We start from the raw sequence: 26,074 nt of genomic DNA, 5'->3' as shown, positions 1-26,074 counted from the left end.
GCCACAAACGAGCCTGCAGCTGACGTGGACATTACCCATCCATATATCTTCGTCCGCGAAGCCAAACCAAAGAAAGAGAAAGAAAGAAGAATGGTTAGTATAGCTGCTAGTGCAATACTTACAGTGCCAGCGGCTGGGTTTCAAATCTAAAATTTGTAAGTTATGGGAATTAATCATTTAAAGTGAACTTAACAATTAAAGACTACAATACTGATTTTTAAAAATTTTGCACTGTCTTTTGCCTTTTAAACGGTGTGTTCTTAATGCAGGTCTATTAGTTAGGTATTAGAGTGAGTCTCAGTCAAACTGAAAATTTGCATATCTGACATCCACAATCCCCATAGGTGCTGGATTTTACTGCATTTGTTTCCACGGAAGCTGATAATAAGCATAGCTGGGCAGTTTTGCGTCTCCTTGTATTTTGCCAGTGAAAAGTCAGAGGGACATCACAATTCGAAACTCTCACATGATAAGATCTTTCAAGGAAACACCTGCCACAACTATCAAACAGATACCAGCTTTGCTGAAAGGGACAGCATCATGTCTCACCTTTGCTAAGGAAATGACGCATTAGACAAACCGGGCATTGTCTATCTTCAGGTGGCAAGAATTTGAGTGCAAAAAGAAAACACACCTGGGTAGGTCTTAATTTTCATATGGTATCTCACCAGAGAAAGATCAGAGATGTAACATGTAACAATCCAAATACAGGAAAATTCTGATAATCCACTGTCTGACTTTAAGAAATCCAGCTATTTTGGTATCTTGCTCACTGAGGTTCTGGTCCCTGTGCTCCCCTGATACTTATTAATTCATAGCAGAATTTTATTATAGTGTAATGTCTTAAAACCAAGTTAGAGTTTGCTAGGGTATTGATGTCCAGAAAAGTAGCTTGTCCAAAGTCCAGAGTGAACTGGATTATTGGACTAGGTCCTTAGTTCTAATTGTTTTTCCTGACACAGTTCTTATCACAACTGCAAATTTTGGAAGAGAATTTCATGCCCACCAAAGTTATTATACTGTCTGTCCTAGGTACATTGGTTTTGATTGTGTACTTGTGTTTGAAATTTGTTGATAATTTGAATCCACCTGCTTTGCCAATTTTTCAATGGTTTGCAGTATGTTCTGAACTACTAATGATCAACAACACACTTTAGCCCTTCTCTGTACTGGTTAAACTGAGCATGCATTTGTTTTAAAGTGCCTATTCTCTCTTGTGTGAAAGCACAAAGGGGCTTGGTATTTCTCATTTTTATAGTAAAACTATAGGAGTTGGGGAGATAATTTTAGTCTAACCTCCCAAATAGAAACTTGTTTTTCCTTTTGTTAAAGCAACTTTTGGCACATTCTATTGATGATTGGCAAATCACATTATAAATTGTTTATGATACTTACAGACTCATAATGCAGTTATTCACTATCCTTTAGAAATACAATAGAATCCACATACCCGGCACTTGCTGGGATCAAGGATGTCGGATATGCGAATTTTCTGGTTGACTGAGACTCACTCTTCCAATGCCTAACACCGTTTAAAAGTCAAAAGAAGGTGTAAAATGAAATTTGAAAAAAATAATCAGTATTGTAGTCTTTAATTATTGTGGTCTTTAATCAGGTAATTCCAGTTACTTACAAAATTTAAATTTGAACCCCAGTTGCTGGTGCTGTAACGTTGTTGTGCTAGCAACCGTGCTGCCATAATTAACCCTGCTAATTTTAAACGCATATTTTTTTAGCTACCATATGTGCCAGCATATATGACGATCTGTGAAACTTAAAAATGTCACCTCAAAATCAGGGTTCGTCTTGTACACTGGGTCTGAAATCCAAACCTTGATAGCAAAATCTTAACACCACTTCCATCTTTCCCATCCATATCCTATCCCCATCCCGCTGGCTCCGATTCCAGTGTCCAGGTCAGGCCCTCGGCACACCTTCCTCGCGCTGACAGCCTGCTCATCTCCACTCAAGTGGAGACAACTAAAAGAATGGGCATTAAGAGGTATTGCTAATTCAGTGGGGCAAACCTGTGTGTGGCCAACAAATTCTCAGCGCTACCCCACGGGGTCCATTCACCGAATCTCATCAACGCTATTTATTTATTTATTTATTTCCTTGATTTTATTTTTGGCAGTTGTTTGAGCTTCCGGTTGACTGAATTCCAGATACAGGCAGTCCCTGGGTTACGAGTGTCTGACTTACAGACAACTCGTACTTACAAATGGACTACGCGCATCTTCTGATGCATCGGCTCAAGTAAGGAGAATGCCTTCTGCCATTTTACGTCAGATCACATTGCTGTTAACACTGTGTTGAGTGTGCCTACTTCAAGAAATTGACTTCAGTAGTTTTACATGCAGAGAAAGGTAAAAATATATACAGTACTATATACTAAGACAAACATTTGACTAACTGGTGATAAATAAGAAGTCTATATACCTGTTCTGACTTGACTACAAATTCGACTGAAAAACAGACTTGGGAAAGGATCTCATTCGTAATCAGTCTGTAATGGAGATTCTACTGTATTGTATTACCATGAGATGGTGCAAGATTATGCCACAGCTTTTATATAAAATGGCCACATGCTTTTATACCTCATCCATGTAGAACATAGAATGTAGTCAGTACAACACAAGAACAGGCCTTTTGACCCATGTGTCTGCGCTGAAAGTGCTCGAGTTAAAGTAAAAATCTATGATGCATGTTCCTCGATTCTCTGCATTTTCACGTGTCTGTCAAGAAGTCTCTGAAATGCAACTTGCATATGTGCTTCTGTTGGTACTGTTTATTTACTTCAGTAGAAAGAAAAATGAAATAGAAGCTCAATCCTACTAGTTCCATACCATGTGGTTAAATTCACATTATTCTCTTAAATTCTATTTGTTGTTTTTTTTCTCTCTCTGTGTAACATTTTAAACTTGCTGTTTTGGATATTTGTTTGAATAATATCCAGTAATCTGTAAATCTGATAGCCCTGAGTCTGCCAATTGCTTGTCAGCCTGGGTTGTTACCATTATTGTCAGTTGAATCCAAATCCTTCTGCTCATTCACATCCCGCTCGCTTACTTTGATAGCAGTGATTTATGTTGGCCATTTTAGCTCATTTTGCCATCTTATCAAGGTTCATTAGCAGTATTCTTCATAATTTGTAACAAAAGCTACTTGAAGTTAAATTTGAAAATTTTGACATTATTTCTTGCCATGTTCATCAAAATCATTGATATGGAATGGCATGGTAACCTGTCTAAATGACTCCCGACCAGTGGCACTCATATCCACAGTAATGAAGTGTTTTGACAGGCTGGTGTTGAAGCAGCATAAGGTCTATGACGCATGCCATCTCACTGGCTCGACACAAAGCTCTGGAACATCTGGACAGCAAAGACACATGCATCAGGATGCTTTTTATCGACTACAGTTCGGCATTCCACACCATTATCCCCTCCAAACTATCAGCAAACTCCAAGACCAGGGCCTCAATATCCCACTGTGTAATTGGATCCTGGATTTCCTCACTTGCAGACCCTAATCAGTGAGGATCGGTAAAATTTCCTCCACAATCTCCATCCATACCAGAGAATGACAGGGCTGCATACTTAGTCCCCTGCTGTATTCACTTTACACCTATGATGGTGTGGCTTGTTACAACAACACCATTTACAAATTTGCTGGTGATTTCACAGTAATAGACTAAAAATGGACAATGAGTCAGCAAACAGGAGGAAGATTGAAAACTTGACTATTATCCATCTCGCACTCAATGTCACCAAAATCAAGGAGCTGTTTGTGAACTTTGGGAAGGGAAAAACCAGAGATATATGATCCTGTGATCATTGGGAGCTCATAGGTGGAGAGGGCGAGCAAATTTAAATTCCTGGTCACTATATAAAGTCACTACCTTGGATGACCTTTCCAGGATTCGACACAATAATGTCTCTACTTCCTCAGGAGTTTGTGGAGGTTTGATATGAGAGTGAAATCCTTGTCAATCTTCTGCAGATGCATAGTGGAAAATGTCCTGTCTGGCTGCATCATGGCCTGGTATGGGGGAATCAATACATCTAAGCAGAAAACCCTGCAAAAGCTAATGGACACACCCCAGTATATCACAGGCAAAATTCTCCCCACCAGTGAGAAAATCTACATGGAACGCTTCCATCAGAGGGTGACAGCAATAGTCAAGAATCCACGCCACTTAGCACACGCTCTGTTCTCGCTGCTGCCATCAGGAAAGAGGTACAGGTACCACAAAACTTGTGGTCTTGAGGTTCAGGAACAGTTGCTACCCCTCCACCATCAGACTGCTCAACAACAAACTCAATCCGACTCATTTAAGGACTCTTATTTTGCACGTTATTTATTACTGAATATTTCTTTTCTGTTTTGCATAACTCATTTGTATTTCTTGCTTTGTTTACATTTCTCTCTTGTATCTGTATCTTTTCTTAATTACAGTTTTGTTTTGCTTTCATAGAAATTCCACCTGGCCCACAGGAAAAAGAACCTCAGGGTTGTATGTGACATCATAGAGCACTACAGCATGAACTTTGACAATAATCTGAACTTTGCTACCACAACAGAACTTGATAAAGCAGTGGTGGTTCCCTCCATTCATTCGAGAAAAAATTCTTTTACATTTTTTAGGGTAACCATCCTGCTCCTAATACTAGTACTAATTTCCTATATACTGAATAATTTTGGACTATGGAATTGGGAAGTGAAAAATGAAGCTAGTATGAGACTTCAATCCATGTACATTGTCTTCACTAGATTTTATAAATGTTGCTTTCCCTAAATAATTTGTTTTATTAAGTACAATCACCATGAGTTTGATTAGTTCTATACTCCATTTCAATATGGAAAATGTAATAGCAATTTTCCAGACCTTCAGCATGGATCATCCTTAAAATGTACCAGTATTTCCCTTGGGTTCCTTGCCATCAGCTACCATAGCAACCAGTTGTGATCCCAAAGTATCTCCAGGATTCCCATCAGTTATTGTACTTGGAGAGATCAGAACAAGATCAACAATGATTCCTAAGGATCTATGACTTCAGGATTCAACTCTTTGTATCTTTCTCTTTTATGGAAGGCCAAACTGAAACACTTAAATACCTGCACCATTTTTGATCATTATCAACAAACTTCTTTGCAGAAACCTATCTGATATTTCGTTTGCTACTTCTAATATACCTTGTAAAGTTTTTCAGTTTCCCATTTTTGAATCTTAACTACTCCATAGATCCACATAACTTTTATCCTTTCATAGTTTCATATTTTAGTACTAATATTTTTCCCCCAAAATAATCCTTTTTTGTGTACAGATTATTAATTTTTCTGTCTCCTCTACCCCCACCCCAAATCCATTGAATCTGGTTTCTTGCTGTACCAAGATCACTCATTTTAGGGTATGTTATGGCGCTGATATCATTTGAAAGATAAACAACACCAGGTGGATATCTGTCAATCAATATTTTTCTCTGCAGCCACAGTTTTCTGCTCCATTGAGACAGTTGCACCGGATGCTCAAGCGCCTGTTGGCTGTTATATCTGCACTTTTAGCAAATCGTGTGTCTGCAATGTAGCAAAAACACTTGAATTAGTGATAACCTCAACCTGGAGATTCTTTATAATTCATTGTCATGACAGATAGCCCTTTTTTTAAAAAAAAAACATACCATACCAAAATTGCATGATTTCCAAAAGCGGTGCATTTCCTTATTCGTAGCCAAGAAGAAGGAAGCTGACTAGTTGCTAACCTAGCCACCCCATCTTCACTTGCATTCATACCAAATAGATTGTTCTCTCTTGGTGATAAAATAAGATTAAACAATTCAATGGTCTCATCACACTTGAACATAATTGCTCTCTGCTCTCATTAAGTCATCAATCTCTAAGTCATCCTACCCACAGTCTCAATCAGACCATCCTTTCCCTATGCCTCTGCACCATTATCCTCTTGATAGAAACTGCATTCATCATCAATTCTTCTCTATCTATTCAAAGTCAGAAACTTCTTTATTATCTTCTCTTCCTACTGTCAGGTTGAAAGTTCCAGATCTGTTCCTATTTTTCTCCAACTTCTGCTGCTCTTCAGATTAGGCAGCATTCATAGGAAGTAAAAAGTAACTGGTTTTTTTGGGGTTTAAGTTCTTTGTCAGGCATAAGTAAAAACAGGCAGTTGTCTGAATGAAAAGGCAGGGAAAGGAGGAGAGGCAGCAGGAAGATGCAGGGTCAGGAGTACAGGCTTACTGAGAAGTGATGGAGGAGAGGTTAGCTCTCTGAGAGGAGAGGAAAGGGGGTAGGGAGCTGAAGGAGATAGGGAAAGAGAGATGGAGAAGGGGTTAAATGAAATCTGAGAAGTTGATGTTAATGCTGTCTAGTTAGAGCGCCCACACCTATTATGTCTAGGCACTATTGTCATGATAATCAATATGTATGAGATATACCAGAAGTCGCGTGGTATGAGAGAGATAAGAACACAAGCAGGAGAACAAAGGAAACGAGAGAATAAAGCCACTGAGAAGTTTACCTGATAAAACTTGTGTTTAATGTTTTATTAACTTCACATTTCGGGCCACAAATGTGACATTGGTGACGAGGATGAAAGAAGCTTGAAGAAAATTAAAGACTAAACAAGATTACAGAGGTTTACAGACAACTTCAAGGTGATAAGAATTTTCTCTTGTCTCAGTACTTTTGGGGCTGGAATATTTCCTCATGGCTGGGGCAGACGGTGACTTTCTAACACATAGTGGAATTGCTCATTTTGACCCAACGGATGATGCAAGCACTGTAAGTGTGAAGTGGAAGGCATGGCTGGAAGAATTTGAATCCTACGCCGACAGTCGTGGCCTATTTCTACATACCGGTACAGTTGAACAAAAAGCGCAGAGGAGGGCGTTACTTCTTTTCACTGCTGGACCTGCAGTTCGGGAAACATTTAAAACACTTTTGAATACTGGAAGAAAGGATGAGTACCAGAAAGCGGTAGATGCATTAAATGCACACTATGTAGTGACACCGAATGCTACATTTCAACGCCATTTGTTTCGAAGAACGAGACAAGAAGATTGCCAGACAATTGCTCAGTACGTGACGAGACTATGCCAACTAGCTGTTGGATGCAATTACATGCCAGCTTATTTGGACAACCAATTATTGGATCAAGTTGTACAGCACTGCAGATCAGATAAACTCAGAAGACGTCTACTGGAAAGAGGGAGTGAGTTGGAACTCACCGATGCTTTAACCATTTCTGCTGCATTAGAGGCTGTTGAAGGGCAATTTCATACCATGACCCTGAAAGACAACTCAAGCCAGCAAATTAAGAGGCTCTCACATTGCCATAACCAGCCAAGATATACGCTGACACATGACGTGGAGTGTTATCGATGTGGAAACCGAGGTCACTTTGGAAAAGACCCATATTGCCCGGCCAAAGGCAAAGTTTGCAGAAAGTGTGGAGGTAAGGACCACTTTGCAAAGAAGTGCAAAAGCAAGTCCAATGCAGACCAGAAGAGGAAGAGTACAACTTCCAAAGGCAAAGCCTGGGGGAAAGGAAAGTACCCTGGAAAGAAAGATACCATTCGCCAGATAGACGTTGACGATGATGATACCCAGGAGGAACAGAGTTGTTACCAATTTACGTTGAATGAAGTACATCATGAGAAGGTCCCAGTGATTATTGGTGGAGTGACAGTTCAGGTCATTGTAGACTCAGGCAGTGACAGTAATGTGATTGATCGACATTTATGGGAGAAGTTGAAAAGGAAAAAGATCATCTGTACCTCAAAGAAGTGTTCCAAGAAACTGTATCCATACACAGCAACCAGCCCATTGCAGACCATTGGATGTTTTACTGCAACTGTTGAGGCTGGAGATAAGTACACCGAAGCAGAGTTTATTGTCATAGAAGAGAGGGGAGAACCATTGCTGAGTAGAAGCACAGCGCAAGACCTGGCAATACTTCATATTGGAGCTTGTGTCAATTCAATTCTGTCATACGAGGATATGAAGCAAGAATTCCCCGCAGTCTTCCAAGGAGTAGGAAAGCTGAAAGGTCGACAATTGAAGCTAGCGGTAGATGAAACGGTCAAACCCAAGGCACAACCAATGCGCCGAACTCCGTTTGGACTTTGTAGGAAAGTCGAAGCCAAAATTAAAGAATTGATCAAACAAGACATTATTGAACCGGTGGAACATTCGACACAATGGGTCAGTCCCGTAGTAATTGTGCCCAAACCAAAGGGTGACATAAGACTATGTGTTGACATGAGAATGGCCAATGAAGCTATAGTTCGAGAACGACACCCTATACCAACAGTGGAGGAAATACTTCAAGAACTAACTACCAGCAAGGTATTCTCAAAAATTGATCTGAAATGGGGCTATCATCAATTAGAGCTGGATCCAGGTTCCCGAGATGTAACTACATTTGAGACTCACTGTGGATTGTATCGTTACAAGAGACTATCATTTGGAATTAATGCAGCTTCGGAGATCTACCAGTATGAAATCCATCGAGTGATTCAAGGCATTCCTGGAGTTGCCAATATTTCTGATGACATCATAGTCCATGCACCAACGAAGGAAGAGCATGACAAACGGTTGAGGCATGTACTATCTAGACTACAGGAGGCAGGCCTTACCGTGAATGGAAACAAGTGCCAGTTCGGTGCGTCAGAAATGGACTTCATGGGACACAGACTTACACGGGAAGGACGAAACCCTGCAGAGGCCAAGGTGAAAGCTATTGAAGAGGCACGTGCACCTCAGAACGCAACAGAGGTGAGGAGTTTCCTGGGATTGGTCAATTTTTGTGCAAAGTTCATTCCTAATTTCGCTATAGTGGCAGAACCACTAAGGAAACTAACCAGGAAAGGTGTACCATTTCATTTTGGATCTGAGCAGAAGAGAGCGTTCACAGCACTGAACCAAAGCCTGACAGATGCAAAAACTCTTGGATATTACGATCGGCAGCATCAACCAAAGTCATAGCGGATGCCAGCCCGGTTGGTTTAGGAGCCGTGTTGGTCCAGATGCCTGATGGAGGACCAAGAATCATTGCCTATGCCAGCAGATCGTTATCAGATGTGGAAAGAAGATACTCTCAGACAGAGAAAGAAGCACTCGGACTTGTATGGGCCTGTGAGGTTCCATGCATATTTATACGGCATTGAATTTGAACTCATCACAGATCATAAGCCATTAGAGGTGATCTATGCACCTAGATCCAAACCATGTGCCAGAATAGAGAGATGGGTACTCAGACTACAACCCTACAAATATAAAGTAATCCACATAGCAGGGAAAGCAAACATTGCAGATCCGCTGTCCAGATTGGTGAAGGTTGGTGGTCCACAATCCAAGTCAGAATTGGGAACAGAAACAGAGAGCTTTGTACGCTTCGTAGCTATTCAGTCGACACCGAAAGCTGTGACTACGAAGGAAGTCGAGAGAGATTCCGAACGTGATCCAGAACTGAGGGAAGTAAGAGAATGCATACAGAGTGGACAATGGGACAAGTGTACTCACAAGGCTTACAATCCCATTAGAGACGAACTTTGTTGCATCGGACAGTGTGTATTAAGAGGTTGCAGATTGGTGATACTGCAAAGAATGAGACCGAAGATCGTATCCTTAGCGCATGAAGGACACCTAGGCATTGTTGGTACCAAGCAAAACCTCAGGACCTAGGTATGGTGGCCAAGTTGTGATAAAGACGCAGAGAAATTTGTTAAAACTTGTCACGGATGTCAAATCACAAGTAGGAGTAATCCGCCAGAACCGATCCGGAGTACGCTACTCCCAACAGGACCATGGATCAACGTAGCTGTTGATTTTCTTGGACCTTTACCGACGGGTGAATCAATTATGGTAGTGATAGATTACTAACAATTCATTTCAGAGACATTTGCGGAATACATGAGGACCACAGGTATCCACCATCATAAAGTAACTCCGAAATGGCCGCAAGCCAACGGAGAAGTAGAGAGACAAAATCAGTCCATTGAAAAACGATTGAGGATTGCACACGCAGAAGGACAAAATTGGCGAGAAGCATTGCTATCTTAGGTGGCTGTCTATCGAGCAACGCCTCATGCAACCACTGGAAAAAGTCCTGCAGAAGCATTTTTTAGGAGAAAAATCCGCACAAAAATGCCAGAAATAAAGGAAATCCGAAACGACCAGGAGATGAGGGACCACGATGCTGAAAAGAAAGGTGCAGCAAAGCTGTACACAGATTCGAAACGTGGAGCCAAGTACTCAGACATCATGCCAGGAGATAATGTTCTAGTGAGGCATGAAACTGGTGGTAAGCTTAGACACACCTTATTACCATCAACCCTATACTGTCGTATCCAGAAGTGGCAGTATGGTGACAGTCAAGTCTCCGATTGGAGTCCTGTATAAGAGAAATGTATCAGGTGTAAAAAGGTACCAGTCAAGAGATACATCGAGCGAAGAGGTTGAAAGGCCAATACAAGATGCTGAAACTGAGAGACCTGATGATGTTCCAGAGGCAGTTACCAGCACTCCTGATGAAGTGACTAGAGCGCCAGAAACACCCGAAGCCGTGGCGAGCAGTATTTCCGACGCCGAGAGTGAACAACCGAGAAGCGACGACAATATCGCAGGCAGGCCGAAACGAAACCGGAAAGTGCCCAAACGATACAAAGACTTTGTGCCGTAGTTTTAATAAGAACTTTGGGACAGTATTTAATCTTATATCATAAAGTGCATGTATGATTGCTGTAGGAAGTAAATTTTATGTAGTTGAGTTATAGTATTACCATTAGTTACGATGTTTGTATGTTTCCGAGGGATATTGGTAAGTGAAGGTAAAGTTTATTTCTGATTAAAGGAGGGATGTCATGATAATGAATATGTATGAGATATACTGGAAGTCACATGGTATGAGAGAGATAAGAACACAAGCAGGAGAACAAAGGAAACGAGAGAATAAAGCCACTGAGAAGTTTACCTGATAAAACTTGTGTTTAATGTTTTATTAACTTCACATTTCGGGCCACAAATGTGACAACTATCACTTCTCAGCTTCTTTCCCTCTTCTCCCTCACCCCCCCTCACCTGTATCCATCTCTGACCTCTTACCTGTTAACCTATGCTTCTCCCTTGCCCTTTCCTCTCTACTCTCCTCACTCCTCCCCCACCACTTTATGCAGGCAGCTGTCTGTTTTTGCTTGAACCTAATGAAGGGCCCAGGCCTGAAAAGATGATTAGCCTTTACTTCCTATAGATGCTGCATGAACTGCTAAGTTTCTCCAGCATATTTGTGTATTACACTCAACCCCAGAATCTGCCGGCCTAGTTTAACTTTTGATGCTGATGCCTTGCAGTGATAATGTGAGGTTATTACTGTTGACGGTAGTATCACAATTACTAAAAAATTGGCTGCTACTTGCATTTTAAAGTTGCAAATCAAGACATTTTCCAATTAATTAATCTGTATGTAATCTTGTGTTGAACTAAACTGGGCACCATTGACTGCTTAAGCATTTCACATTTTAGGAATTTAAATTAAATAATTGCAGAAACTGCTTAAATGTGACTGATAAATACATGAGGAAGTAGTGTTGGCTATAAGTGAAGGTGCTTGAAGGGAATAATCAAACCAGATAAAATGTGATACCTACTGCAGCACCCTTTGCTTCAGCTCTGAAAGCTATTAAAGGGAATATTTTGAATTTGTAATAATCTTGCTGTATTTCTTACTACAGGGGAAGGATTCCACAACTATCACCATACATTTCCATTCGACTATTCAACAAGTGAATTTGGGTTTCGGCTGAATCCAACAACATGCTTTATTGATTTCATGTGTTGGCTTGGCCTGGCAAGTGATCGAAAACGAGCCTCTAAGCAAATGATTGACGCACGCAAATTGAGGACTGGGGATGGAAGTGCTTGAAAAGAAACAAAGTCTCAAAAGTTCCAAATGGAGTTTTCATTGATTTAAATTTGTTGTTCTTTTGACTTAGAAATGTAGTCATTGGATTTCAAGCTTGTGATAATGATGATGTATTTTGCTTTATGGCTTTTTCATTTTTCTTTCTCAATTTAACTCCTTCCATTCAATGAGTATATTGACTATATTCTCCTGACTGCAAAAAGTCCTGCTTAGTCTGCCATCTGTAGTCTTGTATATTAAGTGACAGCAAATATCCCATACATTGTCTAAAGGGTATGCTGCGCATCAGTCAAGTTTGCATTGACCTCTTAAGATTTGGGTTAAATTGTCAGTATAATAGATTCATGAAGCAGGCTTATGAAATGATTACCACTCTTGCAAGCCGAACTAATGCTCTTGCAATAAAATAAATTTTAATGTTTTGGGCTTGAAGTGATTCAACTTGCCAGATTCTGTTTTCATGTTCATGCTGGTAATGTTAAAATTTTGTATTTTACTTTATTTGAACCAAAGTGAGCTTTGTAATAGGAAGTAATTATTGAGGAGAAAACGAGTTATCTTGGTATATCGATGTTTAAGTGTAAGTGATGGATAAGAATTTTTGTCTAATTTATTTAATTCTGGTATGGTGTTGAATTGTGCTCTTTAGATACCTATGTGATGAAGAGATTTAAAGATAAAAGGAATCTTTTTCTACAAGGTTCATCAGATGTGGCACATATTGTGTTTTTGAAAAATGATATTAATAGCTAATAATCTTTTTGAGACCAAATCATGTTTTAAGTATATGCTTTAAGTTTGATCATGTGAATTTTGTGCTTGAGGGTTTAGGTTTTCCATATGGAATTGGGTTTCATGCAGGTACAGATATTTTGCTCATTGGTAAAGAGTAAATATGGAAGTGAAACTCACAGGACATATGAAAAACATTCCAAAGAAACTTAAATCAGGTTTTTTCAAAACTTTTTTCTGACTTAAAATTAAACCTTTTGTCTCCTCCAACATTTGTTGCTTGCATTCAAGATTTTTGAACCTTGAAGCAGTTACAACTCTAAGGGTATCATTTTCTGGAACAGATCAAAAAACTTTGAAGATGTGATAAACTTACATACCACAAAATGTACGTAATTAGTGCAAATGATAACTCAACAAAAATAGTTTCTGCTTCTAACATTTAAAACTATTAAAAGAAAATTATAGTAGTTTCATTACCAGTGAATTAGCTGCTATTCACACTCTATGTGGATGAGAGAGAGAGACAAGAAGATTATTGAGGAGAGGGAGGAATAGATACAAACAAGAGAATGTGTATTGTAATATGGAATAAGTCATGTCATAATGTTTTTATATTAGCCTGGGAAATAAATATCTATTTATCCCTTTTTTGGTGACCATAAAACACAAAATATAAAAACGATAACAAAACCCTATGATAGATGTCATGCATCTTGGTGAATAAGATTGAGTTGATTCTAATAGGTGTTCTTGTGTAATCCATTTGTCTATTATATTGTGACAGAACTACTTCAGGATAACTAACTGTTCTTTGTTAATGAGTTAAATATTCTATTAATGGATTAAGTAATGTTTCTTTTCTTTTTGGGTTTTACTCATGATAGAACAGCATATTACACCAAATATTTTCTCTTGCATTTGCATAAACCAAAGTCTGACCTTGCCATTGTGAATGGATTTGACCACAGTTTTAATAAATTAAAAGCAAGGTCAGTATGCTGAAATAGAGAGGAAAAAGTAATAAATAATTTAAAAATGCTTATCATTAGTATGTCAAGTCAACTTTTAATAAGCAATACTGTGCGATGACAGATTAGAAAACTTGTGAGAGCACCAGTAAACAACAAAATAAAGTTGCCTGCCTCTTACTAGAGACTAAATATCTTTCCATAGAATATTGGAAATGTGTTTGCTGGGCACCTACTAAAGGGCTCATTTTTCCTTGCAAGTCTGCCTAGTACATAGGAAAAGAGGATTTTTCAAAGTGGCTTAATGTTTATCCTGTGAACAACACAAAGACAAGGCTTCAGTTGAATTGTGTGCTTATTCATGAGGAAGAAGGAAATTTAACTGTGTTTCCATATGGAATTGTTGTTCTGCAAATGTTGTTAAAGCACAAATAAATGGATAGGTTGATCCTTTGATTTCCAAATTACCCACAGGATTCACTAAAAAGATGACTGCGGATGAATATATTCTGCAGCAAATTTTGGAAAATCTTTTAGTGTCTCTTCCTGTCAGGTACCCAATCTGTATTTCAGCTTTGGGATACTGATGCTTCCTTTAACAGAGGTTCTGACTATCGTTTTCCAATCCTCTGGTTATAGGTATGGTGCTGGAAGACTGATAATGTAACATTGTTTAAAAAGGAGAAAGGGGTAGACCCAGCAAACACAGCCAATCATTGTTAAGTTATTGAAAAAATATCAATATGTCACCATTAGAAAGGCAAAGGCTAATAAAGGACATTTGATACGGGATTAGTTGTGTACAAATAATTGAATTGTACTTTTGAAGATGTGACAAGCTGAGTCAATGAAGGTGATATGGTCTACACAGCTTCAGCATGTCGTTTGCCAAAATCCTGTTTGGCAAATTAATGGGCAAGTGAAAGCATGCCATCCATGGATAAGTAGCAAGTTATATTAAATGTATTCTCATTGAGAGAAAACAAAGGAATTTTAGTGCAGTTTTGGTTTGCAACAAACTATATTGGTTTCTGCTGAAATACAAGTTCCTTTACATTTTGGGATAACATTGAATGAATATGTAGAAGCTACAATGAACATTTGCAAATGTGATGTGATTGACTGTGATGAAAAAAGCTCCAAGATGTTTGTTAGCATCTGAAGCATGCAGCAAGTAGTCAACTATTGTGTAGTTCATTCCTCAGACAACAGAAAAGATCCAGTGGCACCTCAGAGATGTGGTTGAGATTTTAGAAGGTTGCCAGGGCTGAAGAAAAGACTGTCAAGTTTGGGGTTATATGTTTGGAATAAAGGAGAGACATCAAACAGTGCACAAAACTATGAAACACCTAGTCAACAGTGAATTGGAAGGATCTATTTCTCTTGGCAGTGGTCAACTAGAGATGATACAGATTTCAGTTAAGTGGCCAAAGAATTTGAGAGGGATGTCGGAAAATAATATCACACAAAGAAAACTGGGGACTTAGAACTCACTACTGAAAGGTGGTGGTAGCAGAAACAAACCTTCACGACAATTTAAGATACTTGGACGTACACTTGAAGAACAATGACTTGATGGATCAAGTGCTGGCCAGTGTACACGTGATGGGCTAAGTGGCCATTAAATTCCTATAATTTTACCTTTAACTTGTTTTCCTGTCATTTTTTTTGTCTGTTCATTAACTCAGGCCATCCTCAGAATATAGGACAAACTTCTGATGGTATGTGCGATAATTATAGAAAAAAAATGAAAGTAATTTTTTAAACTATGTTGGCAACTAACGCAATGAGTTTGTACATTCTCTGTAAGGAGTTTGTATATTCCCCCTGTATCTGTGTGTGTTTTCTCTGGGGCTCCAGTTCCCTCCCACCTTTCAAAACATAGATATAGGTTAATGGGGTGAAAAGTGGGCAGGACAGACTCGTGGACCAAAATGGCCTGTTACCGTGCTGTATGTCTGTACATACCAGTATATCTAACACTGATTTGTACAGTGCATTCTGAAAAAATGAACATACCATAAGAGTAGTTATTTTATGAACTGTGAACATTTGAATTTGTGATATTGGTTTTGCTTATGAGGGGGTGACTGGCCTCCTGAGTAATGTGCCATGTTCATTTGGTAAAGGGTTCCATGCAGACAAATTCCTGGGACTTCTCTTCAATTCTGTTTACAGCAGCTTATAAATAATTGTGTTTGCCTGCACAATTAATTCTGTAAGAAAGTACAATCTAAATTTAAATGTGAACGTACGATAAGATTTTTTCAAAAGCTAGCACTTATTGGAATATTCATATTTCCAATCTATCTGCTACTAAAGAAACTTTTGCCAATTTAATAAGGAAGGCAAAGAGGAATGAAATCAAATGTCATTTAACTAGGATGAGGGTATGATTAAATAAAACACTACTATTCTCAGTCTGTCTCATAGTGTTCTTTATGTAGCAAAGGTATATAACCAACATTTCTGGTCTAAGCCATTCATCATGAGCAAAAGGCAGTCAGGTGTCTGAATAAAAAGGCGGGGAGAAGCACAGGCTCGTAGGCAAGAGGTCAGAGGTGGATATGGGTGGGAGAAAAAACTGGGAAGTGATAGGGGAAGGGTAGCTCTCTGAATGGAGAGGGGAGGGGGTGGGAATTTGGAGGAAAGGAAACAGGGATTGGCTTCAAACAGCTGGAGATGAAGTATAGCATTGTTGCAAGAAAGAATGGAAAATGTGTTTGGGTAAATAAGCAGAGTGGTTTGACACCATTCTGTACTGAGATTGGGTCTGGTGTGGACCCATTGGTTGATATCCTGGCTTGCATCAAGCAAACATAAAATATAGATGAATTTCTAATGACAGACAAACTTGAGGGCACACATCCTTGAGAGGAGAAAAAAATGAGTATAATTATCGAAACTGTTGTGATTGTACTTTAATATAAAATTTACTGGAGAAACTCAGCAGGCTACACAGTGTTCTTTGTGTAGCAAAGATAACCAACGTATGAGGTCTGAGTCTTTTGTCAAGGTATGAGCAAAAAGCAGGCAGGTGCCTGAATAAAATAGTGGGGAGAAAGAGGGAGGAACACAGGCAAGAGATCATAGGTGGAGATGGGTGGGAGAAAAAATCTGGGAAGTGATGGTGATGGGATAGCTCAAAATGGAGAGGGAAGGGCATAGGGAGCTGGAGGAAAGGAGGCAAGGATGTGGAAAGAGAATGGGGGGGGCATAACATCAACTGGAGTAGTTGAGGCGCAAAATTGAAATGGTTGGCCATTGGGAGATCCCTGCTATTGTAGCAGACGGAGCGAAGGTGTTCAATTAAAATTATCTCTTAGTCTGAGTTCAGTCTCTCTGATGTATAGGAGACCATAATAGTTCCCATGCCGATGTCAGGCCTTGGCTCATGCAAAGCCAAACTGAGGCCACTTGGAAATTAGAAGAACTACACTTAATATTCTGACTGGGAACTCTCCAACCAGATGGCATCAAACATAGACCTAAAGTTTCCGTTGGCTGGCGCTCTCTCTCTCTTTCCTCCCCCCATCCCTCAGTCTCCTTTCCTCCAGCTCCCCAACCCCTTCCCTCTCCATTCAGAGAGCCAGCACCTTCCCCCATCCCAAACTTTTCTCCCTCACATCTCCACCTATGACCTCTTGCCTGTGTTCCTTCTCCTGCCCTTCCCACATTTTATTCAGGCATTTGCCTGCTTTATGCTCACACCTTGACAAAGGGCTTAGGCTCAAAACATTGGTTATGTATGTTTGACTCCTATGGATGCTACGGGACCTGCTGAGTTTCACCAGCATTTTTGTGCATTGAACTTCAATCAGAGAGTCTGCAGACTTTATTTAACACTACTCTGTCTTTTGGAATACATTTACACCAAGATCATTCCATGCAGGTGTCAGGTTTAATTAATTTAGTTAAGATGTAGATGTGTTTTAATACTAGTGGTCAAATATTTTTTCTGATTCCCATGAAAGGGGAAAAAAAGCCTGGTCAGTGTAAGGGATGCATTAACCATTTTAGATATTTTGCATAATAATACCAAGCCCAATTAAAATTGGAGATGGTGCCTAACTACCATTTATAGCATTTTACTAAATTCTCTCTCCTGCATTCTGCTTCCACTTAGATCTGAAATGTTATGTATCTTAGCTGAACCAAACTGCAAGGCTTTATCTCATTGGGGAAATTGTCAATGCAAGCAACAGTAAAACTGAAATAGATTCTTGCATAACTGTGGAATACCAGATCTCAAATGTGTATATTTATTTATTGCCGTGATCACTGGAATGGGCCCACCCAGCTTGTGGGGGAATAGTGTACTTTTCAGATCTGTTTTTATGGAAATTTGGAATTTTGCCTGTGAGAAGGGAAAATTGGCCAGAAGTAAAACTGATATGAATTGTTAACTCATTTATTGAAGCAAATATTGTTTCCATATTATGCAGTTCAATGCTTATTAAATTAACTGCAGAATTTAAAATAATTTGAAATAAATGCTGCTAAAGTTTGCCTTGTTTCTGTTGTTTGTGTGGCTTGTAATTTTGTCAACATACTTTCTGACTGATGTAATAAAGCTTGCTTTACTCAAAACATTCTCATGTCGAGCCCTGGAAATGTTGTCTATATCTTAAGTTTAATTCCACAGACAGCAACAATTCTCCAGTATCTTTTATCTGAGTTGTGTTTTGATATTGGACTTTGAAGAGGTCAAAATCAAGTTGATGTCCACTCATGTTAATTGTTCAGCAGAGTTGGTGGGAATCTGGAGTGATATTTCTTCTCTACTTGGGAGAGCAATCCCAAATGCAGCAATGCAAGCTCAAACTGCTAAAACTGCACGGGATAGGTAAATAAACCTGGGGATTTCTTTCCTGTCACAAAGCACTGAAATAATAGCTTGAGTCAAAAAATATTTTTTTAAATAGAAAGATTTTGTTTTAGAACTCTCCTCATTTCTTTCTCGCAGAGCCCTGCATGTTATATCATATGGTAGTTTTGCACAGAAATAGTTGGGCATAACCTGGAAGTAATATATATATTTTTTATATATCTATAGATATATATATAAAATATATAATAATTCAGGAGCAGGGTCTCAAAGGCTACTTTCTTTGTCTTAACATAGTGCAGCAAATGTTTGCTTAAGAAAGTTATTGTATGCCTGGATTCCCATTTATCCTGTTGATGAGATTCTGGGTGAGAATGGACAGTTATAATTCTGCTGCCAATTTTCACTAGGCCCTTTCAAACTGCCGTGTTAGATGGTGTTAACCAGGCAATTTTCCCAATTAGCGCTCCACTCGTGCAGCAGTGAGAAAGGGACCGACGCCATCAGCATGGTCCTAATCCAACTGGGAGCAGGAAGGGAGGAGGTGGAAGAGAGTGAGGTCGCTACCACGGGGGTGGGGGAGAGGAGAGTGGAGTCACGAACTGCCTCTGCTGTGAATGCCATTCCGGTTCACAGTGACAGTTCAACGTTTGCGGCAGTGGGACATTGCTGGGGGGTGATTGATGGAGGGGGTGGCGACTGACAGAGGGAGGATGCTGATTGACGGTGGGTGGTGACTAACGAGGGGGATGGCTGGTGGGGGGGGCGGGGGAGACTTACCAATAATTCCCTTGAGTGCGTGGCGCATCATTTACCGCATCATCGGGGGGGGGGGGATCCCCCTTAAATTGGCGGGTTGGCGATTTAATGGGTTGATTCCCCTGTAGTTTGAAAGGTGCTTCTAGCACCTTTGCCCCAGTAATTGCACCTGGGTCCCAGGAGAGCTACGCAGGGGCTGCAGTTTAAAAGAGCCTAGTATTTTTAGCCATTCTCATGGTTGGGAGTCCAGAGAACCTTCATTAGCTATATCTGGAGTTAAGGGGGGGGCCCAGAAAAGTTGATTCGAGCAAGGTAGCAGAGATAAGAGTCAAGGTTGTCTTCACTAACCATAAATGCAAATCATGCCAAAAATGTTGAGATGCAGGTAGAGATACAGCTTCCATCCAGTATCAGAAAGAACTTTCAGTTGTCTGCCATATTTTTTATTAGGACCATTTTGTTTAAGGTCAAGCTCACTGCTGACATACTTTTTTTAAAGAGATGTCCATTTCCTATTTAGATTATAATGCGGGATGCCTGCACTTCAGGTGAAAGGTACACAACAGCATCGAGTCCACGCTGCTGAAGATCCAGCTGCGCTGGGTGGGTCACGTCTCCAGAATGGAGGACCATCGCCTTCCCAAGATCGTGTTATATGGCGAGCTCTCCACTGGCCACCGTGACAGAGGTGCACCATAGAAGAGGTACAAGGACTGCCTAAAGAAATCTCTTGGTGCCTGCCATATTGACCACCACCAGTGGGCTGATATCGCCTCAAACCGTGCATCTTGGCGCCTCACAGTTCGGCGGGCAGCAACCTCCTTTGAAGAAGACCGCAGAGCCCACCTCACTGACAAAAGGCAAAGGAGGAAAAACCCAACACCCAACCCCAACCAACCAATTTTCCCCTGCAACCGCTGCAACCGTGTCTGCCTGTCCCGCATTGGACTTGTCAGCCACAATCGAGCCTGCAGCTGACGTGGACCTTTACCCCCTCCATAAATCTTCGTCTGCGAAGCCAAGCCAAAGATACCTACCACTTACACAACATATCCACAAGTACAATTTACATATTCATTGAATTTTTTAATTGCTGCAGCCAAATAGTCTCATAAGATACAACCACAATAGTATTATTTTCCAGAACAGAAAGGATAATAAATATAATGGGTAGATAGAAAATTATTCAGTTACATTTAGTGCAAGATGAAAATGGTATTTCAATATTGCAGACATATCTATTGGTCATGAACCAGTTTATAGTTAGGGTCATAAGAGGAGATGTTGGATTAAAAAGTGTCCATAAATGTAGAGGTGCAGGACTTGCAGGTTCAGTACTGGAAGGTAGCACTGAAAAGAAGCTGTGGCCAATGTGATGGGAGTCCTTTATGATGTTGGCTGCCTTTTATTTTTGTAAATTTTATTTTTCATTTGCATCAATACAAGTACAGTATTTATCCATATCATAAAAAAATGAAAAACAATGCAAAAATAATACATAATTTCATATTTTCTCCCCTACCTTCCCTCCAAAAAAGTTAGAAGAAAAGAAAAAACAGCCTGCCTGATAATCAAATAACCTCTTGATTAATTCAATTTAAATTTACATAATGATCTTGAACCTTTAGTTAACTAGAGTGAGTTGGAGCAGGAATGGTGGATGCAGTAGATGAAGTCATAGCAATAAAATCCATACAAGGTTTCCAAATCTTTTCATATTTTTCTGGTTGATTCTGTAAATTATATATTATTTTCTCTAATGGCATACAATTTAATAATTCTATTTGCCATTTATTCAACCCCACGTTATTGTCTAGTTTCCACGTTACAGCTATACATTTCTTTGCTATTGCGACACTTAAAAACTTCTTCTGTTGAGTATCTAACTTCAAATCAAAAATATCTCCCAATAAAAATATTTTGGGATCTTTCAAAACTTTTACCTTCATAACTTGTCCCAATAAAATACTTATATATTCCCAAAATTTTCCTACTTTTTCACATTGCCAAACTGCATTACTTCTTTATTACATCTAAAACATTGATCAGAACAATTTGAATTAATTCCATGTAATTTATGTGGAGAATAATATAATTGATGTAAAAAATTAAATTGTACCCTTTGGTATCTGACATTAATTGTATTAGTTACACTTTAATGACATAATTTTTACCATTCTTCTTGAATCTGAATATTTAAATTTCTTTCCCATCTTAATTTAGATTTAAATAGATCCTTTTTCTGCATAGTCTCTTGCAATTTTATATACATATTAGGAATAAATATTTTGATAAATGTATCAGATAATAAATATTCAAATTGACTTTGATCAGGTAGTCTAAAATTCATCCCTTAGTTTCTTTTAAATATGATGTATGGTGATAATAAGAAAAAAATTGTATTATTTGATATACTATACATCTTTCAATTGGTCAAAAGTTAAAAAAAACCTAAAAAGCAATCATTTATCCTTTTTATTCCACAATTATACCAGATGTCAAAATAAACATTATTAACCGTAAAAGAAATCAAAGGTTTTTGCTTTAGTAACATTTTATCCAACTGATAATTCTTCATTCCTCTTTGTATGTGTATTCCATTCCATACTTTATGTTTCAAAATTGGTGTAACTATTTGCCCTCTTTCATGCCATTTATACAAAATATGCTCAGAATTATTTTCTCCTATTTTACTCATTTTGATTTGTACCCATGCTGTCTTTTCATCAATCTGATAGCAGGAGGACAAAAAATCTAAGTTGAGCTGCTTTATAGTAATTTTTAAAATTAGGCATTTGTAGTCCCCCAGGTCATATTTCCATGTTAATTTTTCCATTGCCATCCTAGGCATTTTGTCTTGCCAAATAAACCTTCTTACACTTTTATTTAAATCTTGAAAAAACATTGTTGGTACAAAAATTGGTAATGATTTAAATAGTCATTGTATTCTAGGAAAAATATTCATCATCACACAATTTTTCCTTCCTATTAAAGAAATTGGTAAGTCCTTCCATCTTATTAAATCTTCTTTAATTTTCTTAAATAGAGGTATGTAATTTAATTTAAATAAATAATTTAAATTCTTATCAATATTAATTCCTAGACACTTGACTGTCTTCTTCTGTCACTTAAATTTTGTCATTTTCTTAATTTGAGAGTAATCTGTTTCAGTCATTGGCATTACTTCATTTTTATCAATATTTACTTTATAACCTGATATTAACCCATACTCTACCAATTGAACATTTACTTTTTTTAATGAACTTTCAGGGTTACATCATCTGCAAAAATGCTAATTATATGTTGTTTATCATTTATCTTAAAACCCTCAATCTCATTATCTCTTAATCACTTGTGCTAAGGGTTCTATGGTCAATGCAAATAAAAAAGGAGATAGTGGGCAACCTTGTCTAGATGATCTTTCCAATAAAAAAATATTTTGATATTTCTCTATTTGTAATTACTTCTTTGGCTTGGCTTCGCGGACGAAGATTTATGGAGGGGGTAAAAGTCCACGTCAGCTGCAGGCTCGTTTGTGGCTAACAAGTCCGATGCGGGACAGGCAGACACGGTTGCAGCGGCTGCAGGGGAAAATTGGTTGGTTGGGGTTGGGTGTTGGGTTTTTCCTCCTTTGCCTTTTGTCAGTGAGGTGGGCTCTGCGGTCTTCTTCAAAGGAGGTTGCTGCCCGCCAAACTGTGAGGCGCCAAGATGCACGGTTTGAGGCGATATCAGCCCACTGGCGGTGGTCAATGTGGCAGGTACCAAGAGATTTCTTTAGGCAGTCCTTGTACCTTTTCTTTGGTGCACCTCTGTCACGGTGGCCAGTGGAGAGCTCGCCATATAACACGATCTTGGGAAGGCGATGGTCCTCCATTCTGGAGACGTGACCCACCCAGCGCAGCTGGATCTTCAGCAGCGTGGACTCGATGCTGTCGACCTCTGCCATCTCGAGTACTTCGACGTTAGGGATGAAAGCGCTCCAATGGATGTTGAGGATGGAGCAGAGACAACGCTGGTGGAAGCGTTCTAGGAGCCGTAGGTGATGCCGGTAGAGGACCCATGATTCGGAGCCGAACAGGAGTGTGGGTATGACAACGGCTCTGTACACGCTGATCTTTGTGAGGTTTTTCAGTTGGTTGTTTTTCCAGACTCTTTTGTGTAGTCTTCCAAAGGCGCTATTTGCCTTGCCGAGTCTGTTGTCTATCTCATTGTCGATCCTTGCATCTGATGAAATGGTGCAGCCGAGATAGGTAAACTGGTTGACCGTTTTGAGTTTTGTGTGCCCGATGGAGATGTGGGGGGGCTGGTAGTCATGGTGGGGAGCTGGCTGATGGAGGACCTCAGTTTTCTTCAGGCTGACTTCCAGGCCAAACATTTTGGCAGTTTCCGCAAAGCAGGACGTCAAGCGCTGAAGAGCTGGCTCTGAATGGGCAACTAAAGCGGCATCGTCTACAAAGAGTAGTTCACGGACAAGTTTCTCTTGTGTCTTAGTGTGAGCTTGCAGGCGCCTCAGATTGAAGAGACTGCCATCCGTGTGGTACCGGATCTAAAACATCATTAATGCCCTGTATTTTAGAAGATGACCCAAATCATCTTTTTATAGCTGTAATTGTTCTCAATTATGTCTTTCAATTGCATAAAACTTTATGTGCTCTATCTTCCAACTCATAATATTTTTGTCAGGTTTGTCTTGCATCTCTCTCCATTCTATATGTTTCTTTTTTTAAAACTTTATTTATTCATTCAAAACACAAATAGTACATAACATATACAACAATTAACCATAAACATGAACGTTATTTTTTATATATCGAAAAAAAAGAACCTTCAGCTAATTCCCCTAAGGAGAGCCATAAAGAAAGAAAAAGGAAAAAATACTAAAGAAAAATTAAATATACATATTAAGATCTAATCAATGTAAATTGAAATGTAAATATTCTGAGTATAACAACCACACTTATTAATAACAAAACTATAATTATCATGTGAAACATTTAATTTTTTCCATTATTAAACAATATCTCATCTCATTATGCCATCTATTAATATCAATCATATTTGTATCTTTCCACGTACTAGCAATACATTTTTTCGCTACAGATAAAGCTAAATATACAAAAGCAAGTTGAAACTTATCTAATCCCAAGTCTTTCAGAGGTTGCAAACTACCCAATAAAAATACTGTCGGATCTAAAAGTATTTTAATCTTATACAGGTATTCTAAAAACAATTGAATTTTCTTCCAAAAAGATTGTATATGTATACATGACCAAACAGCATGAAAAAAAGTTCCAACTGAATTACCACATCTAAAACACAAATCTGATTCATGAAAACCATACCTTTTTAAATTTTTCAGGTGTTAAGTATAATTAATGCAAAAATTATAGTTAATCATTGGATAACGTGCATTTATCAATCTGGTTACACTATCATAACAGATATCTAACCAATCTTCCTCGGAAAAAATAAAACCAGTATCCACTTCCCATTTACTTTTAGATCTATCCCAACCTTTTTTATCCATACCTGAAATAAATATTTCATCATCTGCATTTGGGACATAAATATTAAGTAAATTCAAAAATTCACTAAAAATCTTACAATTCAATTTAAGAATACATCCTGCCTTTTCCTCCATTGATTGTAAATCAAAAGATAAATTTTTATGTATCAAAATTGGTATGCCTTTAGCCCTAGAATTAAATGAAGAAGAATATACATGCCCAACCCAGTCCCTCTTTAATTTCATACTTTCCTTCACATTCAAATGTGTTTCTTATAAAAAAGAAACATCAATTTTCATTTTCTTAATATACGCCAAGACTCGCTTATGCTTGATCGGACTGTTTAAACCTTGAACATTAAAAGCAGTAAACCTCAACTTCGACATACCTACTATTATTACTAAATACCAATAATATCTTGATATGAAAACTCAAATCAACGTATATAGGCCCTCCAATAGGAGAAAAAAATCATAAAATAAAAGCTAACTAAAATGAAAATTAAAAAATAATAAAGAAAAAAAAAGAAAATCCCCCCCCCCAAAAAAAAACTACCAAAAGGTAGTAATCCCTAAACAAAAATTGGGTGTGGGTCACCCACCAGTGGCTGATGACTAGTAAAGAACTTAGAGCAAATCTCTCCTTCCCCAGCCAAACAATGAATAACATCAAAATATCATAATAACAAAAAAAATAGAGTAAGAAAAAGAAAATTCTTCTTTTCATCCAAGAGATTCCAATCTCCAAGATCCCATTTCAGAAGAAGTTGAACTCTTTCCATTCCCATTTTTCCCATTTCTGCCATTTCTTCCGTTTCCAGAACAACCAGATTTTTCTTTTGGAGACAATGGTGGACTATGTCTTTGTCCTCTAAAATCTGGCAATGAATCAGCAAAAATCATTGCTTCATGATCATTCTCAAAAAAACGAAATTGATAGTCTCCATAAAACACTTTCAACACTGCTGGGTAGTGAAAAGTAGACTTATAACCTTTACGCCACAAAACTTCTTTAACTGGATTAAATTGATGTTGACGTTGAATGACCTCTTGACTCAAATCAGGATAAAAAAAACTCTGCTATTCTGAATCAATAATGGAGTTTGTCGTTGTCTTGCATTTTGCACTGCTAGTTGAAGTATTGCTTCTCTGTCCAAATAATTCAAACATCGAATTGTTACCGGTCTCGGTGGTTGACCAGCTAAGGGTGTTCTTCTGAAAGCTCTATGGGCTCTTTCCAGTACCAAGCCTCCAGAAAAAAATTCTTGCCCTAATACTTGTGGGAGCCAGTCTTTAAAAAAATGAAGAGGATCTTGTACTTCTATACCTTCTGGCAAACC

General features: G+C 38.6%; 1 protein-coding gene across 3 annotated transcripts in view; it reads left to right on the top strand.

Annotated features, from left to right (window-relative positions):
• Positions 1-16,066, top strand: part of LOC138757704 (stearoyl-CoA desaturase 5-like) — a 93,925-nt gene extending 77,859 nt beyond the window's left edge. The window contains exon 5 of one of the 3 annotated variants that reach the window (XM_069925429.1): positions 11,748-16,066. In XM_069925429.1, the coding sequence (XP_069781530.1) occupies positions 11,748-11,938 (191 nt within the window). In that variant the 3' untranslated portion in view covers positions 11,939-16,066. Of the gene's footprint in view, positions 1-2,134; positions 2,378-4,477; positions 4,704-11,747 lie in introns of those variants that run through there. The other 2 variants (XM_069925430.1, XM_069925431.1) reach the window with 2 other exon arrangements.
• Positions 16,067-26,074: the final 10,008 nt, after the last annotated feature.

Source organism: Narcine bancroftii, chromosome 3 (assembly GCF_036971445.1).
Source record: "Narcine bancroftii isolate sNarBan1 chromosome 3, sNarBan1.hap1, whole genome shotgun sequence".
Lineage (NCBI taxonomy): Eukaryota > Metazoa > Chordata > Chondrichthyes > Torpediniformes > Narcinidae > Narcine > Narcine bancroftii.
This window is presented reverse-complemented; position numbering and strand designations above follow the sequence as displayed.